This window comes from Rattus norvegicus, chromosome 2 (genome assembly GCF_021556685.1).
Source record: "Rattus norvegicus strain SHRSP/BbbUtx chromosome 2, alternate assembly SHRSP_T2T, whole genome shotgun sequence".
Taxonomy (NCBI): domain Eukaryota; kingdom Metazoa; phylum Chordata; class Mammalia; order Rodentia; family Muridae; genus Rattus; species Rattus norvegicus.
The window spans coordinates 192,927,889-192,953,914 of NC_141535.1; the positions used below are offsets into that span (position 1 = coordinate 192,927,889).

Here is a 26,026-nt window from a genome sequence, read left to right on the forward strand (position 1 = left end):
AGTCCTAGTGTACGGTCTTGAGTATGAGGATGAGGTGGGGGTTTGATAAACCCTTTCCTTTTCCTACCTTTAGCTTTAGGACGTTTCTATGTTTTTATATGTTTGTTTCATTCTCAGTATGAACAGTTCTCTAACGCCAAGTAGATGTCATAGAATTCACTTAGAACACTTATGTACATGGAGTTTGTTTGGTTCAATTCATTAAAGGTTCTTTCGTGGGGTACCCCTACTTCAGAAACATTGTAAATTGGGTTATGATGCACAGAACCCGAGAATTTCCTTAACTTACAATTGAGAATTATTATGACGATATTTTAAATACAAATGAATAGCCATATGATTAGATATTAGAACGGGTGTGTCAGTAGGTTTATTGTACATACGCTCATCAACCTACAAGTTCCCCACATTTTACCTTTTTTTTAAAGAATGCAGATTCGTTATATAGGCATGATTGTAAAATCATTGTCATTTGTGACCAGTTCAATCTTCAAGCCATCCCTTTTAAGTTTAGAGGGACAGCAGTGAAGTTCTTTAATGACCGAGCACTTAGAATGTCCCCCACCATTAAGGGAAATACCACAGTACCACATCTTTCTCTTGTGTTTGTACTTTCATTTTGTTTCGGTGACTGTGTAATCCAGGCTGTCCTCAGAATTGCTCAGGTAGCTTATGCTGGTCTCAAACTTGCTGTCCTGCCATAGCCTCTGAGATTCTAAATGTTCCACCAGCCCAGGCCTACACACCCATTATACTTTGCCTGGATATGTGATTGTGGAATGTATTTAAAAAGCTCTGTCTTGCCAGGTGGTGGCGGCACGTGTCTTTAATCCAAGTTCTTCAAGGCAGAGGCAGGTGGATCACTGAGTTTGATGTTAGTCTTGTCTACAGAGTGAGTTCCAGGATAGCAAGGGCTATACAAAGAAACTCTGTCTCAAAAAACAAGACAAAACATGAACAAAACAACAACACCCACAAAAGCTCTGTTTCCTGATAATACAGAAGTTCTAACTGGTCTGTCTGCTTTGAGACCTGTTAATTTTTCTCTGCATTTAGTTGTTTGTATGTTGTTCATAAATTTCCAGTAACAACAACAAAATACTTTGAAGTAGTTCATCTATAATAGGAAAGATAAGTTTCAGTGTACCATACATTATATAATCTTATTTCTATTTTTTCTTCACCATCTGTTCACAAGATCATTTTTTCTTCTGATATCGTTTTCAGAGTACAGTAAAAGCCCAAATGTAAGTGGCATACCTTACATAGTGGTGGCCTTCTAAAGAGGATGCTGGTCACTCAGGCCATATTATTGTCTATAAACTATGCAATATTTTGTTCACCTAGAATAGTTTGATCCTAATGAAAAGATGCAGCAGCTCTTTAATTGATTCCAAAGTTACCATTATGGGGAAAGGGGGACTTGTTTATAGGTACGATGAGTACTGGATTTCATTCTTTTTTTTTTTTTTTTTTTCTTTTTTTTCGGAGCTGGGGACCGAACCCAGGGCCTTGCGCTTGCTAGGCAAGCGCTCTACCACTGAGCCAAATCCCCAACCCCAGGATTTCATTATTCTATAAAAAATTACATGTTATAGGATACTCTAGTGAAATTTTCTTTCTACATTACAGTTTCTCTCAGTACCTGAACATGTGATAGTTATTTCAGGTTTCAGGATTGATTTATCTCTGCCAGGGAGACAGCCTTGACTAATGTCTATTAGCAGCTAACTTTTCAAACGGTCTCCATTATCTTTCAGTATCTAGAAGTTTCCTGCTCCAAAATGCTTGCCATTGGGTAGCTCTTACAGGCTTCTGCCATAAGCTGTAGTCTGCATAACGGTGTTGTCATATACTTCTAGAAGTCACATGCAGTGTGTGTCATATATTTTGAGTGTGGCCCAAGAGTATTAAGAAACTTGGACTTTTGTGTTATAGATGTATAGCTTGCCTTTCTTCAGGTGTCATTAAAGTATTGGCTTATTTCAGATATTCCTCCCTCCCCCACCCCACCACTTCCAGTTTGGTTGTGTGTGTATGTTGGTTTTTCATGACAGGTTTCACTGTATAGCCCTGATTGTCCTGGAACTCACTTTGTAGACCAATCTAACCTTGAATGCACAGTCCTTGGATTTTGGATTGGGATCTTTTCCAGCATGGTATCTGGAATGCAGTAGATGGTATGATACTTTCTTAGTAGTAGACAGTGTTGCAAGGAGCTATACTTTTAGTAGTTATTAATTTAACATTTTTAAAAAGATTTATTTATGTATGTGAGTACACTGTCGCTGTCCTCAGACACGCCAGAAGAGGGCATTGGATCCCATTACAGATGGTTGTGAGACACCATGTGGTTGCTGGGAATTGAACTTGGGACCTCTGGAAGAGCAGACAGTGCTCTTAACTGCTGAGCCATCTCTCCAGCCCTTAACATTTTTTAATGTAAAATTTTGTGTGTGTGTATGACTAGCATGTGTGGAGGCCAGAGGACAATGTTCCACGTGTTCTTTCTTTCCACCTTCTTTCTGGGACAAGGGTCTCTTGTGTCTGCTGCAGCACTGCATATTCTATGCTGTCTGGCCTGTAAGCCTGCTGTCAGTTCTGGTTCTGCTTCATCTCACTGTAGGTGCATAGGACTGCAGGTGTGTGCCACTGCATTCGGCTTTTACATAGGTTTTGAGCATTGAAATAAAAGTTGTCAAGTTTGTATGGAAAGTGCTTTTACCTGCTATGACACCTCCCCAGCATGCTGGAAGTTTTAATAATGTTAGGGGTTAATAATATTCCCATATGTAAAACAGGCATCTTTTAAAATCCAAAAAAGACCAACTAAATCGTGGGCTTTTTGTTTAATTTTTAGAATAAGTGGAGAAAGCAATTTTTTTTTTTTAAATCTGTGAAATACCATACTCCCAGGCCATTTGTAAGAATTACAGCCATTTGGACAGGCCTTTCATTTGGTTTCAGTGAGCCTCTATTGAGCACATACATTCACCATTGCATTTAAGTCACTCTTTTAGAACTACTAATATTGTGTATTATTACATTTGAGATAGGCCTGTAACAAGTCTCTTAACCAAATCATGACAGTAAGATGGTGATTTGAAATTACCTAGTAGATAATTAATGTAAATTAACTGTGGAATTGGATTCTTATATGAAGGCAGAGTGCAGTTGATGATTTCTACCTAGAAACATGTTGGTGATGGGGAACCATAGTAAAGTGGGAAAACAGGAGCAAGATTGATCACTGAGTGTGACCGAACCTGTTGTGTGCTTTTAAAGCTAAGACCTGTTGAGCTGGTGGCATTACTTCTTTCCAGTGTTACTCTTTGTTAGTCTCTCTGACTGAGTCACCTTCTAAATAGTCCGTACATTCTTGTTGCACAGAGAATATATTGGCACTTGCTTCCTTTTTAAAAAAAAAATTTATCGGGTTTATTCTGTCTTAATAATGTCTGTACTTAACAAGTCAAGATTGTCCTTCAGGTTAACGTCCATGTTCTTTTGTTTGTTTGTTTCTGTTTTTTTGAGATAGGTTTTCTCTGTGTAGTCCTGGATGTCTTGGAACTGCTCTATAGACCAGCCTGGCCTTGAACTCAAAAAGATCTGTTTTCCTGCTTCAGACTCCCCAGTGCTGGGATTAAATGAATTAGTCCCTACCCTCTGGCTATTTGTAATACTAGGCAGGTGAAATGTTCACCAATTAGACCTGATATCCATACTAGTAATAATGTTCAGGTAAAAGAAATATAACCATATTAATTCCATTAAGGACATTTTAATATTTGCCTTTTTTTTTTTTTTTTTGGTTCTTTTTTTCGGAGCTGGGGACCGAACCCAGGGCCTCGCGCTTTCTAGGCAAGCGCTCTACCACTGAGCTAAATCCCCAACCCCAATATTTGCCTTTTTTAAAAAACACATTGCTACTTCCTAGTCTTAACTTTATTATGTGTGTTAGGACTTAGCTTTAATAACTATTAGGACAATGGGTTTTTAGAATCTTTTAAGTATAGACTAGAGTTTATTCAGAGCATGGGGAGGGAAGTTAAAAGAGAAGAAAGGGGTAGAGAATGGCAGGGAGGGACAGGAGAGAGAGTGGGGGAAAGGAGGGGGAGCGGGAGGGGGAGGGAGAGGCCAGCTATGAACATGAGGAGAGGGAGAGGGGAAAGGAACGGGGAGAGAAGGGACCAAGGGGGAAAAGGGTAAGAGCAAGAACAGGTTTTTAGAATCTTAGTGCATTGGGTTTCCCTATGAAATAGTTCATTGTCCTTTATGCACTACTTGACTTTTTAACCCAGTTATGATATGCAGGGTTCTTGAACATAGAGGTTTGAAATGTATGGACCCTGTTTACCCATGGTTTTTTATTTTTATTTTTATTTTTTTGCTATTAATGACATTCTGAAAGAACTCTCAGATAATGTGTAATAAAACAAAGTAAAATAAGAAAACTTGAGATTTTGAATTATTATGTCTATGTAGATAGTGGTGGTCTTTCTCATTTATTACCATGAAATATGTATGTATCAGTCTATTGGCGAAAGTTAATCAAAAGTTAAATACCATGTAATGGTATTTGTTCCACTTGACCATTTTTTATAGAAAATTTTTAAGTTGCATAAATGAGTGAGTGACCCTTGCTTTATCTTTTAAATTGGAGACCCTACTTGTCTATCTCGTGTATATGGTGTATGTGTATGTGTACATGTGGCTGAGTGTATGTGTTTGTATAGGCCAAAGGTCAGTGTCATCTATTGTCCTTGATTACATGCAGCCTTACTTTTTTGAGACAAGTCCCTTACTGAACTTCAAGCTTACAGAAAATCTCAACTAGCTGGCCATCAAGCCTCAGGGATCTTCCTGTTTTCTCTACCACCCCCTGCCTTGGGATTCTAGACATGAACCACACACCTGACTTTGTATGTGGGGACTGTGCATCTGAACTTGTGTCCTCAGGATTGTACAGCAAATTCTTTACCAGTGTAGCCATCCCTCTGGTCCCTTCTTCCTTCTTTTTAATTGGAATATTTCCTTCTGTTACATGTCTGAGCCTACTGTTTGTCTTTCCTGGTACCACTTAATGAACCCAGGAATTTGTACATGCTAAACATGTATTCTACCTTTGAAACACACATCTCTAGCCTTGCTATTCATTTGTATTTTACTCAACATCCCCAATATGACCTTGATGACTATTTTTTTTTTAAATCATTATCCACTCAGTCAAGTTAGTGCTGCCTGTCGGAATGTTGAGTGATCTTGTTATCTTGATTGGGTGTGAGATATTGTAGCTATAGTGAGTTCATGACTGTTATGACTGTGACAACCCCCAGGACATGTCACAGTTCTTTCTATCCTCTGGCTCTTACATTCTTAAGTACTTCTGTGACCATCTTTCATCTGGAGTAGAAGTTGTGTGACATGGTGGCATTGATAAAGGTGTCCCATTTAGGACTCACCACTCAGTAGAGACTTATTCTTAACACTTGCACCAGTTACAAATCTCTTCATTAACTTTAGTATTGCAGGGAGAAGCTCCTCTGGTTAAGGTGTAGGGAAGGCCTAATCTGTGGATCTGAGCATAAATAGAGAAGAAACAACGTGTTTAGTAAAAGAACAGTAGTGTGCTTCTTGACTAGGACCTATGACTTCCTAAGCCATGGGCCAGATATACGGTATGGGGCGCAAATTCTGTCTGTATAATAGACCTTAAAACCCAGCCTCCAATGTAATTTGTTACCCCAATAACTTATGCCACTATTGTATGCACCAGTGGGCTCATCTAATTTTCTTGTTGTACAATTAATATTGCCTTAATTGACCTCTCACATCACTAAAACATCTGATCTCTCACAGATGTCAGTGGTTTCAGCATCTTTGGCTATACTAACTAGTAACTAGTAAAAGTAGCCTGATCTCTGGCCTATGCTTCTGTCTTAAGCGTTCTAACTGTGCTTATTATACTGTCTCATTTAGGGTTGATATTTTTAGTCTTCTATTTCTGTTGTATGATCTTCTTAAGAGTTCTGAATTTTCACATTCTGCTTAGAATTATTTAAAGACTTCTCATTACTTAGAGAACAAAACAAAGAAATGGCATGGTATACCTGGCCCTTGATCCTTAGTTTACTTTAAATTAGATTTCGTCTCATATTTTGACATTTGAATATTCTTTGACCCTGATGAAATTTCAGTAAGTAATGTACTAAACATTCTACTTTTAGGATTTCTCTGTGAAGCATTCCTAGGTCTCAGACTCATTTTTTAGACACTCCATTTTTGATACAGATTATATCTCATCTCATCACAGTGTGGTATCAATGCATATTTGTGTCTAAGTATTACTATAATTTGAGCTATAGTGGTCTTTTTACTCAACAACAACAACAACAAAGGGACAAACATGCAGAAGAAACTTTAAATTAATTTGTTGATTTAATAATTTATAAACATGAAATTTTTCCAGTATCCTGGTAGCCCAGGGATCTGAACCTTAATATTAAATCTAAATTTCTAGTGTTATAATGAGAAAGGTTGAGCATGTATCAGTCATTGACATTGTTAGGATAAAACTTCATTGATATCTTTATTTGATAGAATTCCTTTGGAAAGCCTCATGAAACATAGCAGGCAATAAAACCAGATGCAGCATGGCATATGCATTATGACTATAGTCTTATTTAATATGCGTAATTAGGTTTATGGGCATACGTAAGTTTTAGAGTATTTGCTTAGCAGGTGAGTTTGACTTACAGAACTCAGCCACTGAGTTTATATACATTAGAATGGTAGCAGTAATTAATTTAGTAATTTTGATAGTATTTTGTATAGTATGTTGTATTTTATGATTTATGAAAAAATAGCACCCTCTTCTGATGTAAGTCAGAGTACTCACAGTTTTCTGAGGACATTTTTTTCATAATGGCTGTCCCAGGCAGATGGCATTAAATGGCTGTTGTAATACAAGTGACCAGCAGTTAAGAGTTATTTCATGATTGTCTCATGTAATTTACTTCCAGGGTCTTAATTTATAAAGTTTCTGTTTCAAATATAGTTTTTGTTTGCTTGTTTTAAGGTATCAGTTTTTAGAAGAAGCTTTTCAAAATCAGAAAGGTGCAATTGAAAATCTGTTGGCTAAGCTTCTTGAAAAGAAGAATTACGTTCATTTTGCAGCAACACAAGTGCAGAATAGGTAAGCCTGTTGCATAAAAAAATATAATTTTGTTTTAAAGTTTGTTAAGAAAGCATCCAAATTAAATTTATTTTTCTACTATATTAAACATGTAGAAGACACAATTTTTAATAGACGAAATGATAAGATTTGAAGTTGGTATATTAACTAAACAAGTTTACAAAAACATTTAAAAATTTTAGGATGTATCTTTGATCTTTTGTTTCATTTTCGTTTTTTGAGACAGGGTTCTTCTGTGTAGCCTTGACTGTCTTACAGATCACTGTGTAGACTAAGTTGGCCTTAAAGTCAGAAATTACCTGCCTCTCCCTCCAGAGTGGGGGAATTGAAGTCTTTCACCATCGTGGCTGGGCATCTTTGACTTTTTATAATTAATGAGACTTCAATGTATATTATCTTTGAACTTGGAAAATGAGTTAGTTAATAGGGTGGGGACTGAATAATAAAATTAAAAGCAGAGAGTATGTATAAGATACAGTATAAAGACAGAAGGATGCCTGGGGCTTGCTGCCCACTGGCCTAGCTTTAGGCTCAGTGAGAGACCATCAGTGAGAGACCATCTCAAAGAAATAAGAGGAAAGCGATAAAGCAGGGCATCCAACATCTTCATCTGGCTCCTTCTCTTTGCTCACACACACATACACACACACACACACACACACACACACACACACACACACACACACACACTGCCCCCCTCATGTGTGTGCATATGCTAAAGAACAGAAAACCAGTAGTGAATAAATAAATATATTATCAAACAAGGACTCAGAACTACTTATTTATTAGCAGTATTATAAGATTAATATACAGATTTGGAGTCCTAAGTACTTAGTTAGGTACTGTTTCTTTTATCATTGACATGACCATCAGCCTCATTACTATTATTATTTTTAGAGATGTTCTAGTTATTGTTTTTGTCTGTCTGTCTGTCTGTCTGTCTGTCTGTCTGTCTGTCTGTCTGTTTTAGGATTCATTTGTGTGTGTGAGTGCTTTGCCTGCATAGATTTGTTCACCACACATTGCTGCCTCAGGAAGGGGTGAGCCTCCATGTAGGTGTTGGGAATTGAACCTGGTCCTTTGCAAGAATATGTGCTCTTAACCACTGGGCCCACTCTTTAGCCTTCCTTATCATTTTATTATTGTTCCATTTAGGTACACTTATAAGCAAACTAGATTATTTAGAGGGTGAGTGGTAAGAATTTCTTAAGAGGGGCTGTTTACTAGGTTACAACTTTTGACACTGGGACAGCGTACTACACATTTAACTGGCACACTTCAAACCTGGAAAATCCTGAGAGTATGAATAGGGTTAGATTATATTTATTGTGTACTCATTGACATTGAAGCTTTGTCTTGATAGTAAAATCTATTAGCTTGTGATGGTTAAAATGACACATAATAAAATATACAAAGGTATTAAGTATTTGAATGAAGGAAAATAGTAGTTTATGGATGATGGAATGTTTTATCTTTAGTGAGATCAAAAGAAAAGAAAAGACAAGATGGACGAGATGATTCATCAGTTGAATATTTACTTAACTGCCTTTCCAGAGGATACAGAAATGTTACCCAGAATCCACAACCAGGCTGGCTTGTTGTGTGTGTGTGCAATCATCTGAACTTCTGCAGCAAGTTCCATTAATGCATCTCTCCATAACTCTCCTCCCCATTATTTAAAACTTTAATATTTTTCCATTTAAAATTGTTATTTATCTTTGTGTGTATTTGCTTGCTTCTCTGTACATGTACCAATGCATGCCCACAGAGGCTAGAAGAAGGGATCGTGACCCCTGGAACTGTAGTTACTGAGGGTTCTGATCCTCCTGGGGGTGCTAGCAATGAACAACCCTTCTAGCCCACATTATTTTTTTACTTTAGGAATGTATTTTTTATGTGTGGGTGTTTTGCCTGTGTATATATGTGTGCACACTTCATGCCTGGTACTTGAAGAGGCCAGAATGAGAATTTTGGAGCTCCTCAAACTCAAAAATGGTTGAGTTGCCATGTGGGTTCTAGAAATTGAACCTGGGTCCTCTGCAAAAGCTCTTAACCCTGTAGCCATCTCTCCAGCTGCCCTCCTCCCATTACTTGTGTGTATGTTTTTAAGTACAGTAAATCCATCTGAGATTTGTCTCTTTCCAGTATGCTTTATGTGTATTACTAGTGACTAGCAGCACTATTTTTTATTTTCTTATAAATAATTTTATATTTTCTTTGCTATAAGTATAAACAAGCAGTGATATACAGGCAAAGGAGGAAAGACTATTATATTTCTGAGTGTGTTAAAATTGCTTTGTCTATGTATTTGGCTAATGAAAGGCAGTTTATACAAAATTAGAAAAGATGAAGAAAGACTACATATTATGGTTAGTTTTGACGTCTTAAATTAATGAGATTGGCTGCTTCTCATTTTATAAATATGGAAGCAATCCACACTTTATAGTTGTAACCAAAATGATAATAAATATAATTGTAATAGTGGAGATATTTATTTTTAAAACATTTAGTGACTGTTTAAAATGGATCGAGTGTTTCAGAATCTTTGGAGAATAGAACACATTCTTAGCAAGAAAAGAAGCCCTGGGTCACTGCTAGCAGGCATTCCCTCAACCCCCAGTGATTTAGTAAGTGTTTTTACTATCTATAGTGTAAAGCCAGTTTGAGAGGAAATTATGAAGCAAACTTAAATTAGAACCCACATTTGAAATGATAAAGTTTGAAGTAGAACAGATGCTCTTATTTTAAATTCTTTTTTTTTTTTTAAGATTTATTTTACATATGTGAGTACACTGTCGTCTTCAGACACACCAAAAGAGGGCATTGGATCCCGTTACAGATGGTTGTGAGTAACCATGTGGTTGCTGGGAATTGAACTCAGGACTTCTGGAAGAGCAGTCAGTGCTCTTAACTGCAGAGCCATCTCTCTAGCCCCTTACTTTAAATTCTTGCTCTTTCAAAAGGTTAACTTATTGATTGTGATATTATTATTTTGTATCTTGTTGGCAGAAGCATTTTAAATGGAATTTTAAAAATTTAAAAATTAAAAAAATTAAAAAGAATTAAACAGAAAAGTAGTTAATTTAACACTTATTTATATATCATATTCATGCTATAGGAGTTTGGAATTGTTCTACAGAATTGGCCTTCATGAGCTTAGTTTAAATTATTAAATATTGAATTCAGTTTTTGTATTATTTATAATAAAGAGGTTAGGTCTGTTGAAACGTAAGTCATGTGCTTTGGCAAATTTTTAACTTTAATTACATTGTGTAAAGTGTCTACTTGGGTGAATGTAAGTGTTGATTCAGACACAGGTTGAGTTGATGACCTAATGGTGCATTTCTCTTATTCAGGATTAAAGAAGTAAATGAGACTAACAAACGAGTAGAACAGGAAATTAAAGTGGCCATCTTCACCCTTATCAATGAAATTAATAAGAAAGGAAAATCTCTCTTACAACAGTTAGAGGTACGGTTTAAAGCAAAAATTAAAAATGCTTCTCTTGCTCTACAGCTGTTTACAGTGTTTATTGAAAGTGCTTTTAAATGAGTTGGAGGTAAAATAGGATTTTTTTTCTAAAATAATTTTCTATTGGGAATGAGAACTTTTATTTAGTTTGTAGTTCATTTTAATAACACTAGTTGATGACTTTCTTTTTTGGCTGGCTTAGAAATCATCATACTAGCGTTGAACCTATAGAACCTGTCTGCCTCCTAAGTGCTGGAATTAAAGGTGTGCACCACCATGACTGACATAAAACACTGGCTTTTGTTTGTTTGTTTTAAAGCTATATATATTGGTAATAGTGATAACATCTTTGAAAAGAATTTTACTAAAAGATGATGTAAATGAAGACGAAGCAAGCACTTTGAATTTATTTCCTTCCTTTCTAGCAAAAGACCTCAGCTTAACTTCTTTATATGAATGCAATTGGACTTGTGATTGAGTCATTTATGTATTTCTGTAATTGGCCAAAAATTTTCCATGATTTGAATTATATAAACCCTAAACTTAATTATTAATTTTATACTATTATGTTTCATATTTTGAAATTAATATGTGAAGTTACAAGTTTTCTGAGGCACTCATGTTGTTTTGAAACCTAAGTGAAATTTTTGAGGTTTTTTTTCCCAAGACAGGGCGTCTCTGTGTAGCCTTGAATATTCTGAAACTCATTGTGTAGACCACGGTGGCCTCAACCTCAGAGAGATCTGTTTGCCTCTGCTTCCCATGCTGGGATTTAAGGCTCCACACTGACCAGCCCCAGATCAAGGTTCAGTCCAAATCTTTATTGTAGTTTGATGTATTTTCAGAAAATTTCAAATGTGGATTTTATAGCAGTTTCAAAAGATAAACGTTTCATATTTGAACATTTTTGCTTTTATGTAGGTTTATATGATATTGAGGATATATTTTATGCACCACTGAAAAGTTAGATTATCCAGAGTTTTTTCTAGTTATTGAACCCTTTAAAAATATGAGATTAATAGTCACATACATCCAAATGAAAGAATCTTGTGAGCACAGTAACTTAAACTTTGTGTTTTAAACACATTTGCGTTAAAAAACAGTGAGAATAAAAGACTCGAACACATAAAGTCAGTTGTTTCTTACCTATCCTACTTGTAGTCTGTTTTAATTTCTAGAATAACCACATGAATTCAGAGCAGTTATTAGTAACTTTGATACATTTAATGTATTATAAATACATTTACCTATGCATCTAAAGGTGGTAATTGTAAATTTATTTCAAGGACTTCAGAACTTAAAAACTCATTAAGTGCTTTGTGATAAATATTCCATATACTTTAAGCATGATAATAATTTTTAGAATAGTTTTTTCTTGTATAATATTTTTCTAAGCAATAAAAGAGATGTTTTCTTAAGCGTTGTTAAAAAATTGATTCTAGCGATGTTACAATTCTACTGTTCAATACTTTACCATTACTGATTTAAATTTTTTTTTAAGATTTATTTATTTAATGTATGTGAGTACACTGTAGCTGTCCTCAGACACACCAGAAGAGGGCATCAGATCCCATTACAGATGGTTGTGAGCCACCATGTGGTTTCTGGGAATTGAACTCAGGACCTCTGGAAGAGCAGACAGTGCTGTGCTCTTAATTGCTGAGCCATCTTTCCAACCCTCTATTGATTTATATTATAAAGTGAACTTGTTTCCCTTTGAAAAATAGTTTAGTAAGTGAAGTTGAATGATTTTCGGGGAGAAAATGATTAAGAAGTATGTAGGTTATTTTGTTCATACTGAATGTCAAAGTATGTAGGACATTGACTGTCCTTTCTTTGGAGTGATTACTTTTGAACATTTGATTTTTTTCCTTGCAGCGTTTTCCTGAAACTTTTTTCTTTGTGGATTTTGTTAACCAGTTTACCCTAATTTCATCCTTAGACCTCTGGAAACTATCAGGGATTTTGTTTGTTTGTTTGTTTTTGTTTTGTTTCTTTTGTTTTAGGTATTTAAGAAAAATTTTAACCTTATCACCAAGCCATACCAGTAGGTGGCACTAGTAGCTCAGTATTTTCTTTGACCCAGAAAGTATAGTTACCTAACAACAGGAAGATGCTATTTTGAACATTTATTATTTGATGAAAGAAAAAACCAGAAACTACTGCTAATATCCTGAATGGAGTTGATTACTCAGAGCAGAAAGATTTAGTCCCACTTTTAGTTTTAGTTACTTTCCTTCTGATTGTTTATAGATTCATTAAATAATTACAATTTTTGCAGTAGATAGTGTGTGGTATTTTATTTTTAATTCTTTAGTGAAGCTGTTGTTCTATTTCAGAATGTTACAAAAGAAAGACAGATGAAGCTATTACAGCAGCAGAATGACATCACAGGGCTCTCCCGGCAGGTGAAGCATGTTATGAACTTTACAAACTGGGCCATCGCAAGTGGCAGCAGCACGGCACTACTTTATAGCAAGCGTCTGGTGAGGCATACTGTATCTTTATTTTTACTTAATGGACCCATTATTTACAAATGTAGAATGTTTATATTGTAGTTCTAAAAAGTTTAAAGTATAAACATTTATTTTGACAAATGTAATCATCTTTAAATAAAGATTGAGAAAAGCTGATTGTGATGGTATCTAATTCCAGCAGCACTCGGAATTGGATTATACAAGAGAGTTGAAGGTTAACCTGAATTTCATATCAATTCTCAGACTCAAGAAGCTGAAAAACTTTTATCTGTTGCTCCCATTTACTTTTTATTGTATTTCTCTCATTTTCTTAAACTCTCATAAATAGAATCATGCCATATGTATTATTTTGAGGATACTAGTATCTTAGTACAATTTATTATCAAAAGTGGCAGAAATGCAAGTATGCATTCCATTTGCTTGCTAAAGATGTTGACACTGTCTTCTGTGATATCTGGGGCTTTATGAACTTTTAAAAATATCTCTAGTATGCTTCTTCAACTAACATTTAATTTTAATACCACTGTAAATTTTTTCCCTTGAAGATTACTTTTCAGTTACGTCATATTTTGAAAGCACGATGTGATCCTGTCCCTGCTGCCAATGGAGCAATTCGTTTCCACTGTGACCCCACATTCTGGGCCAAAAATGTCGTGAATTTAGGTGAGAAATCATTTTGTGAGTATTATTTGAACTATAAAGCTGAGAGGAGAAACCATTTTAGCAGATTCTTGATACAGTTTTTAAACTTTAAGATGTGAATGATTTGGGGTTGGGGATTTAGCTCAGTGGTAGAGCGCTTGCCTAGCAAGTGCAAGGCCCTGGGTTCGGTCCTCAGCTCCGGGGGAGAAAAAAAAAAAAGATGTGAATGATTTAAGAAACGTGTTAGGCATTGGAAACTATGTCTAGGCTGTTTCTTTAGGTCTTGGTGCTAGGGCTTGAACCCTGTGTTCCAGCATGTTAAACAATGCTCTCTACTTACTCCTCACTCTTGTAGAGTGCTTTTCCTTGTGGTCCATTTCTACCTTCTTTTTCAGAATTAATACTGACTTAGTAATGATGATTCTCTGACTAGTTACTTAGATGCTCCATAGTTTAATTATACCAAGTGGTTGAGTCGAGAAGGAACTTGGGTTCACTGAGGTGTTATAGCCACATTCTAAGGAATGTTAGACAAAAGCCGTTCTTTTCACTTGATAAAGAAATAGACTTTGCTTTTGTCTCTCCATATCACTGACCTAACGACCATGGCTGAGGGTGGTAGAGGTAAACAAAAAGCCAAGCAAGCGACTTTGTACTTTAGCTACTACAAGGAGATTGAGGCAGTGCTGCTCGAGCCTGTCAGTTTAAGACCCTGTCTCTTAAGTAAAATGACTCAGAATGAAATCTGCCATCCATTGGCCTTCACATTGAAGGTAATCATGCCCTTGAGATTTGAATTTTACTGTTTAAAAATAACATTCTTTGGATAAATAGAAAAAAGATACTCAATTTTGACTTTAGATGTAGCACTGGAAAATCACTGTTGTTTGGCTTACTAGATGAGGGGTGGTGTTGGTAGAGAATGTAAGAGAGAGAGAGAGAGAGAGAGAGAGAGAGAGAGAGAGAGTGTGTGTGTGTGTGTGTGTGTGTGTGTGTGTGCATTTCATTTTGTACTTCATTTCCAAAAAGTTTTTTATAAAAATCATTATTTGCAACAGGATTTTTTCTTTGTGGCCTGCCAATATTACCTCAAAGAAAATGACTGTGTAAAAAGAAAGGGACATGACCAGATAAAAAGGAAGGGCCAGTTTAAAGGTATAAGTGTTTTAAAGTATTCAGAATTTCCATAGGAAATTATTTGGTAGCTGGGTATTACTTCACCCTTAACATTGGCAGTTTGAAAGCAGATGGAGAGATGGCTCAGTGGCTAAAAGTACTGCCTACCCTTTAGAGGACCCAGATTTATTACTCAGCACCCATGACAGCTCACAATTATCTGTAACTCCAATTCCAAGGGATCTGGTAGCCTCTTCTGATCTCTTCTGAGAACCAGGAATATATTGGTGCACAGACATATATAGTCAAAACACCTGTACACATTTAGAAAGAAAGAAACGGAAGGAAGGAACGATGGAAGGAAGAAAGGGAAAAAGAAAGCAGATAGAATCAGTAACAGCCATCCTGAATATATCCTGGAGTCTTTGTCATGGAAGAATTGGTTCAGACTGACTGGATCCTTCCTCTAATAATATCTCTTTCAGTCTCCAGCCAGCTAGCCTGGGTTATGCAGCAGCAAAGACACCGTGCCTCAAACTAGCTGGAAAGGTGAGGACTGACATCCAAAGGTTGTCCTCTGACCTCCACATGGGCACTGTTCTGCATGCCCACAACCATCCAAGCCCCTCCAAAAAAAAGCAAATGCACACATACATCACACCCACACAGGTCTAACTAAGAACAGATAGTGTATTGTGAATGATCAGCTTATTTGTGGGAGGGTTCAAGGGGCTTTGGAATCTGTTGCGTTTCTAATTAGCATCATTAAACCTAGCTCTCATTTGTGATGTGCTGTTGGATGCTCTGAGGTGCTAATTGTCAGAAGGAGGAAAAGATAGTGATTCATCTTTGAAGTGGGCAATTAAGTTGATTATTTGTAAATCCTTCTTATTTTTTTAAACCCTCAGGTAATCTAGTAATAGAGAGTAAACCAGCTCCTGGTTATACTCCTAATGTTGTAGTTGGGCAAGTTCCTCCAGGGACAAACCACATTAGTAAAACCCCTGGACAGATTAATTTAGCACAGCTTCGACTCCAGCACATGCAGCAACAAGTGTATGCACAGAAACATCAGCAGTTACAACAGATGAGATTGCAACAGCCACCAGCTCCTGTACCAACAACAACAACAACAACACAGCAGCATCCTAGGCAGGCAGCCCCACAGATGTTACAACAACAGGTAAGCACTGTGCCCTTCCATTAATGATAGAAATTAAGATCACAAATCTACACATCATTCTGTGCTCATGAATTACACAATATGAGTTACTAGGTGAAGTTCAAAGGTCAGAAATATGGAGAATTTGAATAATAAAGGTGTTAAGTAAGATCATGGGAAGCAATGACATTTTGCCCCTTCCCATAATACATGCCCACACATAACACATATAGTTGTGAGCCAAAGAACAAGATTGTTTCTAAGCTCTGATGCATTAGGCATTTGCTGCAATTATTCTTTCCTTTGGTGTTTATGTCCTGCTTCACAATCAATGTTGTTAATTCCACAATGAGATGAGTTAATGTTGACCCCCATTTCATCCCTTCCTCCCTCTCCCTCCCAGAAAGGGTAGCTAGAAAAAATTTGGAGTGACTTTTTATAGCAATTATCAGTTCTGTAAGAATTGGGGTTGAAAAAACGAATATGGCTTAATACTGTACCCTTAATAATACTTAATACTTACACCATTCTGTTCTGAATTACTATTACTTTAGCATTTTATGATTGAGCAATAAATTTGTAGAAATATGTCTGCTGGGTATGGTTGGTACATTTCCTTTAATCCCAGAACATGGGAAGCAAAGGCAAGTGGATCTGTGAGCTTGAGAATAGCCTGGTCTACATAGTGAGTTCCAGGACAGCTACAAAGAGAAAGCCTGTCTCAAAACAAACAAACAAACAAACAAAGAAAAAAGGAAATATTATATGAATTAAACGTTCTCCTTTTTACAGCCTCCAAGATTGATCAGTGTGCAAACAATGCAAAGAGGCAACATGAACTGTGGAGCATTTCAGGCCCATCAGATGAGACTGGCGCAGAATGCTGCCAGAATACCCGGGATACCCAGGCACAGTGGCCCTCAGTACTCCATGATGCAGCCACATCTCCAAAGACAAGTATGCCTAGAGTTACATTTGTAAGAGTCACACGATTTTAAAACTAAAGCGATCATGTGTTCATAATTAGAATGGTTCATGAGGGTCTTTGATATTTATGATAATTTGATGTTTTATGTATATCTGCTTGTCCCAGAAAAATGTGCATTCACATGAAAATTTGTCTCTTTAAACTTACACTATGGATTAAGATACACTGGTTTATCTAAGCTTATTACCTAAAGAATGAAAAACAAGTCGAGGATCTTTTGTTTTACCCCTAGTCACAAACAGTAATTCTGAAAAATCAAGGTTAGAGCTTTAATTTTCTGATACTGTTAGTATGCTTTTTAACATGACATTTTGATAATAAAGAATTTTTAGTAAGGCTAACTATGTGTTTTTATATTTTTCTTTTCTATACTTGAGTCTTATTCTAAAAGATGTGCTTAATCTTAAAAATTACTGTGGGTTACAGTGTGTTCTTGAAATTCTGGGTTTGATCTCCATTACTGCCAAGAAACTCTAAGATAATAATAATAATAATAAATTATGTTGGGTTTAGTGGCTTTGATTGTTATTCCAGTGCTAGAGAGGTAGAGATAGGAGGATCAAAGTTCAAGGTTATCCTTGACTTTATTGAGAATTCTAGGTCAGCCTAGGCTACAGTAGTCCTTGTCTCAAAAAAACAACTCTTTAGGAATGTAGAAATGGCACAGTTATTAAGAGAAGACCTAACTTGGCCCCTCAAAACCACCTGTAAGTCCAGGTTTAGGAGTTGCAGCATTGGTTCTTGAGAGCACTGCGTACATGTTACACAGAAACTCATTCAGCAGGCACACACATGCACATAAAAAGACAAAATGTTTTTTATAAAGTAAAAATAAAGTGATTTAGAGCCAAATTTATAATCTTTAAATAAACGTACAATGTAACTATAAGAGTAATTATAAAATGAAGCCACTTTAAAAAAAAACAACAGTATTTTTTTTTTTTTTTACAGTATTCAAGCTATTAAAAAAAAAAAAAACCTCATGGGTGCTTTCTCAGAACATGAACATGGTTTAGGCTGAGTATGGTAGCACACACTTGTAATCTTAAGACTCAGGAAATAAAGTAGAAATAACATGCATGAGTTAGAAGCCAGGCTGGTCTATAGAGAGATTGTCTTAGAAATAAACAAGCATGCTGTAGAGGCTGGGAAGTAATTGGTTAGTTTAAAATGCAGTTGCAGTCTTGCTATAACAGATTCTGAGTTATAACCACTGTATTGGAATTTTGGGGAACAGGAATTTTGAGATAATCTATGAAGCACTTACTATTCTTTTGCAGAGGACCTAATTCCATTCCCAGCATTTTTTTTTTTTTTTTTTTTTTTTTGGTTCTTTTTTTTTTTTTTCGGAGCTGGGGACCGAACCCAGGGCCTTGCGCTTCCTAGGTAAGCGCTCCCTAGGTAAGCGCTCTAACCACTGAGCTAAATCCCCAGCCCCTCATTCCCAGCATTTACATGACATTTTTACCAACTACCTGTAACCTTCAGTTCCAGGGTATCTTGAATAGAATCAAATAATTTCCAGAAGGAAAGAGTATAAGCACTTGAAGCAGTGAGTCTCCAACTTTTTTTGGCTAACACTATCCCAAGAAAGACTTGTGAAAAAAAAGTTTATTCACCTTATATAAAACTTTTATATATTTGTTAAGTAGCTCCAGAAATACTTAGCATATTATAAATATTGACTTTAAAACTAAAAATGGGATGTAAGATGGCTCAGCATGTAAAGCCATTTGCCACCAAGCCCTGAATTTGCTCCTCACAAACTTCAGGGTAAAAGGAGAGATCCAAATCTTACAACTTTGTCTTCTAACCTCCACATTGGTGCTTTATGCAGGAACACACTCACGGGTGGACACGGACACACACACAGACACACACAGACACATACACACACACACACACACACACACACACACACACACACACACACACACACAGTGGTTAGAGAGATCGTGGTTCACAACCATCTGCAGCTCCAGTCTCAGGATCCTCTGGTCTGCGTGGTATAGTTCATATAGTGCACAGACACATATGTTGGGAAAATACTCTTACACACAAAAATAAGTAAATCTTGAAAAAGAAAACGAAGAAAAACCAAGCCCTACATTATTTCTTTTGAAATTCAGAATTTTACAGACTATTCTCCATAGACTTGAACTTCTCTTCCACAGCTTTTATAGAATGTTATCTTCTGTGTTTATATCTGACAGGCATAAGTTAACTTTTTGTGATTTTTCTGTACAAAAAAAAAATTAATAGAAGTTGGTGGTTGAATTGAGTAATAATGAAGGCTCCTATTAAGATTTAAAACCTTACCGTTGAAAAGTTACATTATTTGTATACAATTATTGAGACAAAAATATGTTTATATGGTTTTAAGACTAAGCTAAGAAGACTACAGAGAGATGGCTCAGCAGTTAGGAGCACTTGTGCTCTTGCAGAGGGCATGGGTTTTTTTTTGTGTTTTTTTTTTTTTTTCTTTTTTCTTTTTTCTTTTTTTCGGAGCTGGGGACTGAACCCAGGGCCTTGCGCTTGCTAGGCAAGCGCTCTACCACTGAGCTAAATCCCCAACCCCAGAGGGCATGGTTTTGTTCCCAGCACTCATGTGGCTACTCAGACTGTAACTCCATTTTTCAGGTATCTAATGCCCTCCCTCTTTTGACATCTGTGGGCATTGTACACATGTGGTGTACATTCAGGAACTGATATATACAAAATAATCAGATGATATAAAATTCTTTATACATTCTAGGAGTTAAGTGTAGTCTTTTTACTTCCTTTTCTGCTATATATTTGTTTACTGTTATTGTTAGAATAAGAATAATTTTTTATATCAAGTTTTTGTTTAATACTTGACAAAATATGTAATTGGAGAGTAGTAATTTTATTACAAGAATATCTCTGTGTTTTGGATGTTGTAACAGCTGTCCTTGAAGTTCAGTCTCACTGGTCAGGGCTTTACTGACCCATCATGTTGTTAGTCTGCAGTGCTAGCCAGCTTTTTTAACACCCATGTTAAAGAACTGTGCCTTCTCTGTTCTGCTACTTGCTGCCTTCCACACCTTCATACATCCTTGTTCTGAAGATCATATCAGTAGGCTGACTGGCTGACAGTGTTTTGCAAATCTGTTTTTCTTTAGATAGTACATACAGATGAGTGAAAAATGAAAAGTTTAGACTTCTCTTGCATAAGTTTGCAAGGCCCCACTTTGTCAGCTGCAGGTACTTTTTGTTTGAAGGATACACTAAAGATATAGTTATGATTGTTGCTAAGGTATGGTTCAGAGATGCTGGCAGAGCACATAATAATAGTGCCTTCTTTCCTAAACAGCATTCAAACCCAGGACACGCTGGACCCTTTCCTGTTGTATCAGCACACAACCCAATCAACCCAACAAGCCCTACCACAGCAACTATGGCAAATGCAAATCGAGGTCCCACCAGCCCATCGGTCACAGCAATAGAATTAATACCCTCAGTCACCAATCCAGAAAACCTTCCATCGTTGCCAGACATTCCACCTATACAGGTTTGTATTTAAGCTAAGCAAATCGTTTAAAATCTCATACTAATTGAAGAAGATATGTGTTTCAGATTTGTTTAGTTTCAGGACCCATATTTTCTTGAACCTTCTGAAGAATAAAGGATACATGTATAATATTTAAAGTTACTGTGCTGAAATTAATTCTCCTATGTTTTAAAGTTAGAAGACACTGAATACATGTTAAGAGTATCTGAACAGGGTATAGTAATAGACCAATACTAGCTTTGTTGATCTGCTAATTCTTCACACTTTTTAGCACTTTCCAAAGGCAACCCTCAATCAAATAATATGCATTATTAGGATTTGTAGCCTAGCTCCAGCTGCATCTGTAGCAGAGAATAGCCTTGTTAGGGCACCAGTGGAAGAGGAAGCCCTTGGTCCTGCCAAGGTTGGACCCCCAGTGCAGGGGAATGTTGGGGGGGTGCGGTAAGGGGGTGGATGGGGGAGCACCCATAAGAGGGAGGGGGAGGGCATAGGGGGGGGGTTTATGGACAGGAAACCAGGAAAGTGAATAACATTTGAAATGTAAATAAAGAAATATAGCCAATTTAAAAAGAAATGAATTTGTAGCCTAAAAGAGACCCAGGACCAAAATGGGTTCTCATCTTCTGTTCCTCTTTTTTTTTTTTTTTTTTTTTTGGTTCTTTTTTTTCGGAGCTGGGGATCGAACCCAGGGCCTTGCGCTTCCTAGGCAAGCGCTCTACCACTGAGCTAAATCCCCAACCCCTTATTTTTGATCCCTAAGTAAGGGTAGTCCACTCCTCATGTAAAGCACTTGGGTAGAGAAAGGCTGTGTTGAAGGGTTTAGATACCAGGCATGTTGGGGCATATACTAAAAGGGAAGAAACGATGAAAAAGAGAAGATGACTTGCTTCTGAGGTTTCTCGTTTCTTTCTGTTGAGACATTTTCCTATTAGGTGTCTTCCATGTCTTTTGACATTTCCAGCTTATTTGAATAAAACTATGTTCTTAAATATAAAAGACGTGAGGATTCTATTGTTATTTTCTCTTATTAGAGTTGGAGTTCTCCATGGCAGCAAGGTACAGTGAAGCTGCTAAAATAGTAGGACAGTTTTGTTTTGATTTGCTGAGGCTGGTTTTTACATATCGCTGGCTGGCTACCAAGTCACTGAGATCCTTTCTGCCTCCTGAGTTAGGATTGAAGCCATGTGCCACCAAGGCCTGCCTGTGTGAGAGTTTTAACTGATGCTTTTTTAACTTCAAACTTACTTGAAATCACTAACTTCTTGTGATTCTTTTACTTTATTACAGTTTCTTGATAGTAGATTTTTTTCCCTTCTCTTTTGGCTAAGGGAATGGTAATAGTATTGGTGCTGAGTGTATTAGACATATAATAAGGAAATAGTGGTGAGTCATTTTCCTATGCATGCAGTAGTTGGAGATGCTTGTAAATTTAGACTCTTCATTATCCATAGCAACACCAAAAAGATAGTTTGAGATTGCCTGAAAAGTAAGTTTTGTCTAGTTTTAGTATGTTTGCAAGATTGTTTTGCTATCACCTCTAATTCCCTGTGTTTTCATGGTTTCAAAACTGTAACATAGGCAGCATTCTCTTTTCTGACTCCTGTGTCTGTTATTCTGGACAATTTTTTTTTTTTTTGGTAAATAAACTACATGGTCTTTTATATTTTTATGCCTGTCCTTTCTTCACTTAGTGTATAGGTGTTTCTTTTCTAACTTAATTAGTTCTATGGCTGAATAATATTTCATTGTATAAAATTCTCTTTTTTTCTTCTGTTGAAGATAGGGCCTTGAAATGTAGTCTGGCCTAGAGATCACCATGTAGTTCAGGCTGGCTCAAACTAATTTTCTACCTCACTCTCTCACATGTAAGGATGACAGGCTTGCATCCCATACTTGGTTCTGGCTTTGTGTCTATGGCAGTGTATTCATTATTACTAGCTGATGTCTATTTTGGCTTCTACTTTTTGCCTATAAGGAAATAATACTAATATGGGCTTCTGTCTATAATAGTAGTTCTCCCCCTTCATGACGCTGCTACCCTGTAATATATAATGTGCTGACACCCAACCAAAAATTACTTTTGTTGCCACTTTATAACTATAATTTTGCTAGTTATGAGTCATCATGTAAATATCTGATATCAAGGATATCTGATAGTCAACCATTATGAAATGTCATTTAACCCCCAAAGAGTTAACATACCCACAGCTTAAGAACCACTGGTCTATAAGCTTTTTTGTGTGTAAGTTATTTCTCTAAGACAGGGTAAAAGTAAACCTGAATATGACAAAACAAATGGACAAGAAAAAAAGAGCCAAGGAATAAACACAAGAAACACATAGAGATCGAGAGGCACACATTCACACCATAGAAATTCCATAAAAACACAGAATTGATAGCCATAATATATAAGCAGAAGACCTTAAGGGGTTTTTCCCCTTGAGAAAGAGAGAGAGAGAGAGAGAGAGAGAGAGAGAGAGAGAGAGCGAGAGCGCGCAAGAGATAGATATTAAAAAACATCGTCCAGGGCTGGAGAGATGGCTCAGCGGTTAAGAGCACCTGACTGCTCTTCCAGAGGTCCTGAGTTCAATTCCCAGCAACCACATGGTGGCTCACAGCCACCTGTAATGAGATATGATGCCCTCTTCTGGTGTATCTGAAGACAGCTACAGTGTACTTATATATAATAAATGAATAAATCTTTAAAAAAAAAAATTGTCCAAAAATACCATACCATTGTGTTGGCCTTCTACTGATAGCCCTGGGACTTAATGTTAGTATGGTTAAGCATTAAATTTATGAAGCTTCTGGAGTAACATAGGCAGTAAATATTTTTTTAACATAAACTTTGGGTTAGGCATGTGGCTCATTGGTATAGTGCTTATCTAGCATGTTCAAAAACAAATCAACCCCTCCCCCCACCTTCCTTCGACAGAGCCTCAACAGCCCTGACTGGCCTGAAACTCACCATGTGGATTAAGTCATCCTCCCCCATTCAGAACCTCACTTGCCTCTGCCCCCTAAGTTCTGGGAAAGCAAAAGGAAATATAGTAAATACATATATCAATATCAGTTATTTTCATTATCATATTTTATGTGCAGTATACAATTGTACTTTTACATACCTTTTTCCTATGGCAGGTTTGTGTAATTGGCAGCGTCACAGACATGAATAATGGCTTTGTGTTGTGATTGGCATCATTAAGCAATAGACATTTAGAAGAATAGTTAAAAAGCCCAGAATGGTCATGTGTTCTAAAACACTGATTTGGTTGTGTCAATCCCATGTATAATGATGCTCTAATAAATTATGTGATGGCGCTGAAATTAGATTAAGATTTCACTTAGACAATCTAGCACTAATATAAATCAAAGTAAATGGATAGTACACATAGTAAGTTGAATACAAAATACAGATTTACATATTTTGCACATCTAGAAAACAGTTGTACTTGAGTACATGAATATGCTGTGTGGTTTGGCTGGTCAGCCTAATGATTTTGTTTTAGATGTGAAAATAGTATCAGCAATGGCTTAAAAGCATAAAAAGGCAGACACTATTGAGAGATAATAAAATACAGGAGAGATAGACAAAATGGAATTGGTTAGGAATTACTAACAATATTATATATAACCTTTTTACTAAGATGTTATAATTTTGATAAGATAGCTATAAAATAATAAGAGTGAGGGTATGAAAATTATTGCACAGGGGTTGGGGATTTAGCTCAGTGGTAGAGCGCTTGCCTAGCAAGCATAAGGCCCTGGGTTCGGTCCCCAGCTCTGAAAAAAACAAAAACAAAAACAAAAACAAAAAATTATTGCGCACCATACGTGTGTGTATGCGCACACATACACACCATACAGTAGTTATATGGAAGCCAGAGGAGAAATTTGTGGTGTCAAATTTCTCTTCACTCATCTTTGCGTGGGTTCTGGGGATTAAATGCAGATGGTGCAGCAAATATTTCTGCTGGCTGAGCCATCTTGGTGGTCCTAAAGTGAAAACTGTTGAAAAAAAAAAGTTTGCTTTAATGAGAAGGTACTAGGAGGTAGCAAGTTGAAACCAGAATGCTTCACACTTTAATGTCTCACAGAAACTTTCTGTGGTATGAGTTTGTCTACCTGTCCATCTATATATGTTTCTTTTGTTTTTTTTTCTTGTCTCTCTTTTGTCCGTTTGTTTTCCTGTCCATTTGTTTTGTCCTATTCAACTTTTTTTTTTAACTTTATCTTAGAAAAATAACTTACACACAAAAAGCCGATAGACCAATGTTTCTCAATGTTTCTCAATTTTAGGTCCATTTATTTAGTTAGAAATAGAAATTAGAGGTAGAGAATATTAAAGGTGTTGAAGGAGTGGAATAGGGTTGTCATTTTCCCATTTTTATGTGGAATGCAGCACTCTTTCTGGGGCTGGATGGATAGCTGGCTCAGCATTTGCTGCTCTTGTAGGGGACTCCAGTTCAGTTTGCAGCACCCACATGGCTCACCAGTGCCTATGATTCTAGTTTCAGAAATCTGTGCTTTCATCTGACCTGCAGTCACATACATGCTGTACATAAATACAGGCAAAACACTCATACATGTTATCATGTTACTAGTAAACCTTTACAAATATGAAATAAACAATAAAAGGAGCTCCCATCTTAAGTGATTATTTCTAGTTAACTTGAGAGTTGTAGCTAAGGATTTTAGTTACAGTTTACAAATAGATGTTTAACTAGTAGCTGTGACCAAGGTGTAGGTAGAACCACTACTACTTTTTCTTCTGATTAATTCAGCCTTCTAACCTTCTGCCCTTTTTGTCACTGGCTTGAGGGTTTTTTTAGGGGATTGGGAATTTACTTTTGCTTTTGAGGAAGATCTTGCCTGTCTGTGGTCGTGACTTGGTCCATTGTTAGTTAAAACAGCAAGTGTGGGAATAAATAGAGTAAGCAAGAGGATTAAATAGTAATAGTAAGCTGACAAAGTCTTAGGAATAATGTGGGTTTTCAGATACTTTCAACCCTTCGTGCCATTTACTTCTCGTGTAAATATTTTCTCACATAAGCATCACATTCTGCAGGAAGATGGCTTTTTTTAAGAGAGGAAATTGATGTTAGTTTTGTTTGTTTGGAGGGGGTGTTTCAAAATTGCAATGTTTTATCCTCTAAACTTATCCTACTGCCTTTTAAGTATGAAACGAGTTCAGATTTTCTGCTCTTTTCTTTCTTGTGTATAAACCGATGCACCCTTGTCAAGCTGAATGCTGATAAGAACTTGTCAGCTTAAAGTTGGTGTTTGACATGCATTTCTCCTTGTTTGAATGATTCTGATGGGATACTAAAATAAGAAGGAAGGGAGGCTCAGGACAAAGGTCTCCAGCAGTTTTGAGAAAAGAAAAGCGAAATGTTGATGTTAGTGTGTGAGAACTGTTTTTATATGAACAGCCAGAGCTTAG

The 26,026-nt window shown here is 36.6% G+C and overlaps 1 protein-coding gene across 10 annotated transcripts in view; it reads left to right on the plus strand.

The window, feature by feature from the left end:
* The window catches only part of Trim33 (tripartite motif-containing 33), an 80,788-nt gene that overhangs the window by 35,336 nt on the left and 19,426 nt on the right, over window positions 1-26,026 (plus strand). For 8 of the 10 annotated variants that reach the window (XM_087629050.1, XM_087629084.1, XM_087629046.1 and 5 more), the window contains 7 exon segments: window positions 7,079-7,195; window positions 10,552-10,666; window positions 13,006-13,152; window positions 13,689-13,806; window positions 15,810-16,084; window positions 16,856-17,020; window positions 20,386-20,583. In XM_087629050.1, coding sequence (XP_087485176.1) covers window positions 13,027-13,152; window positions 13,689-13,806; window positions 15,810-16,084; window positions 16,856-17,020; window positions 20,386-20,583 — 882 coding nt within the window. In that variant the 5' untranslated portion in view covers window positions 7,079-7,195; window positions 10,552-10,666; window positions 13,006-13,026. 10 annotated transcript variants of the gene reach the window in all.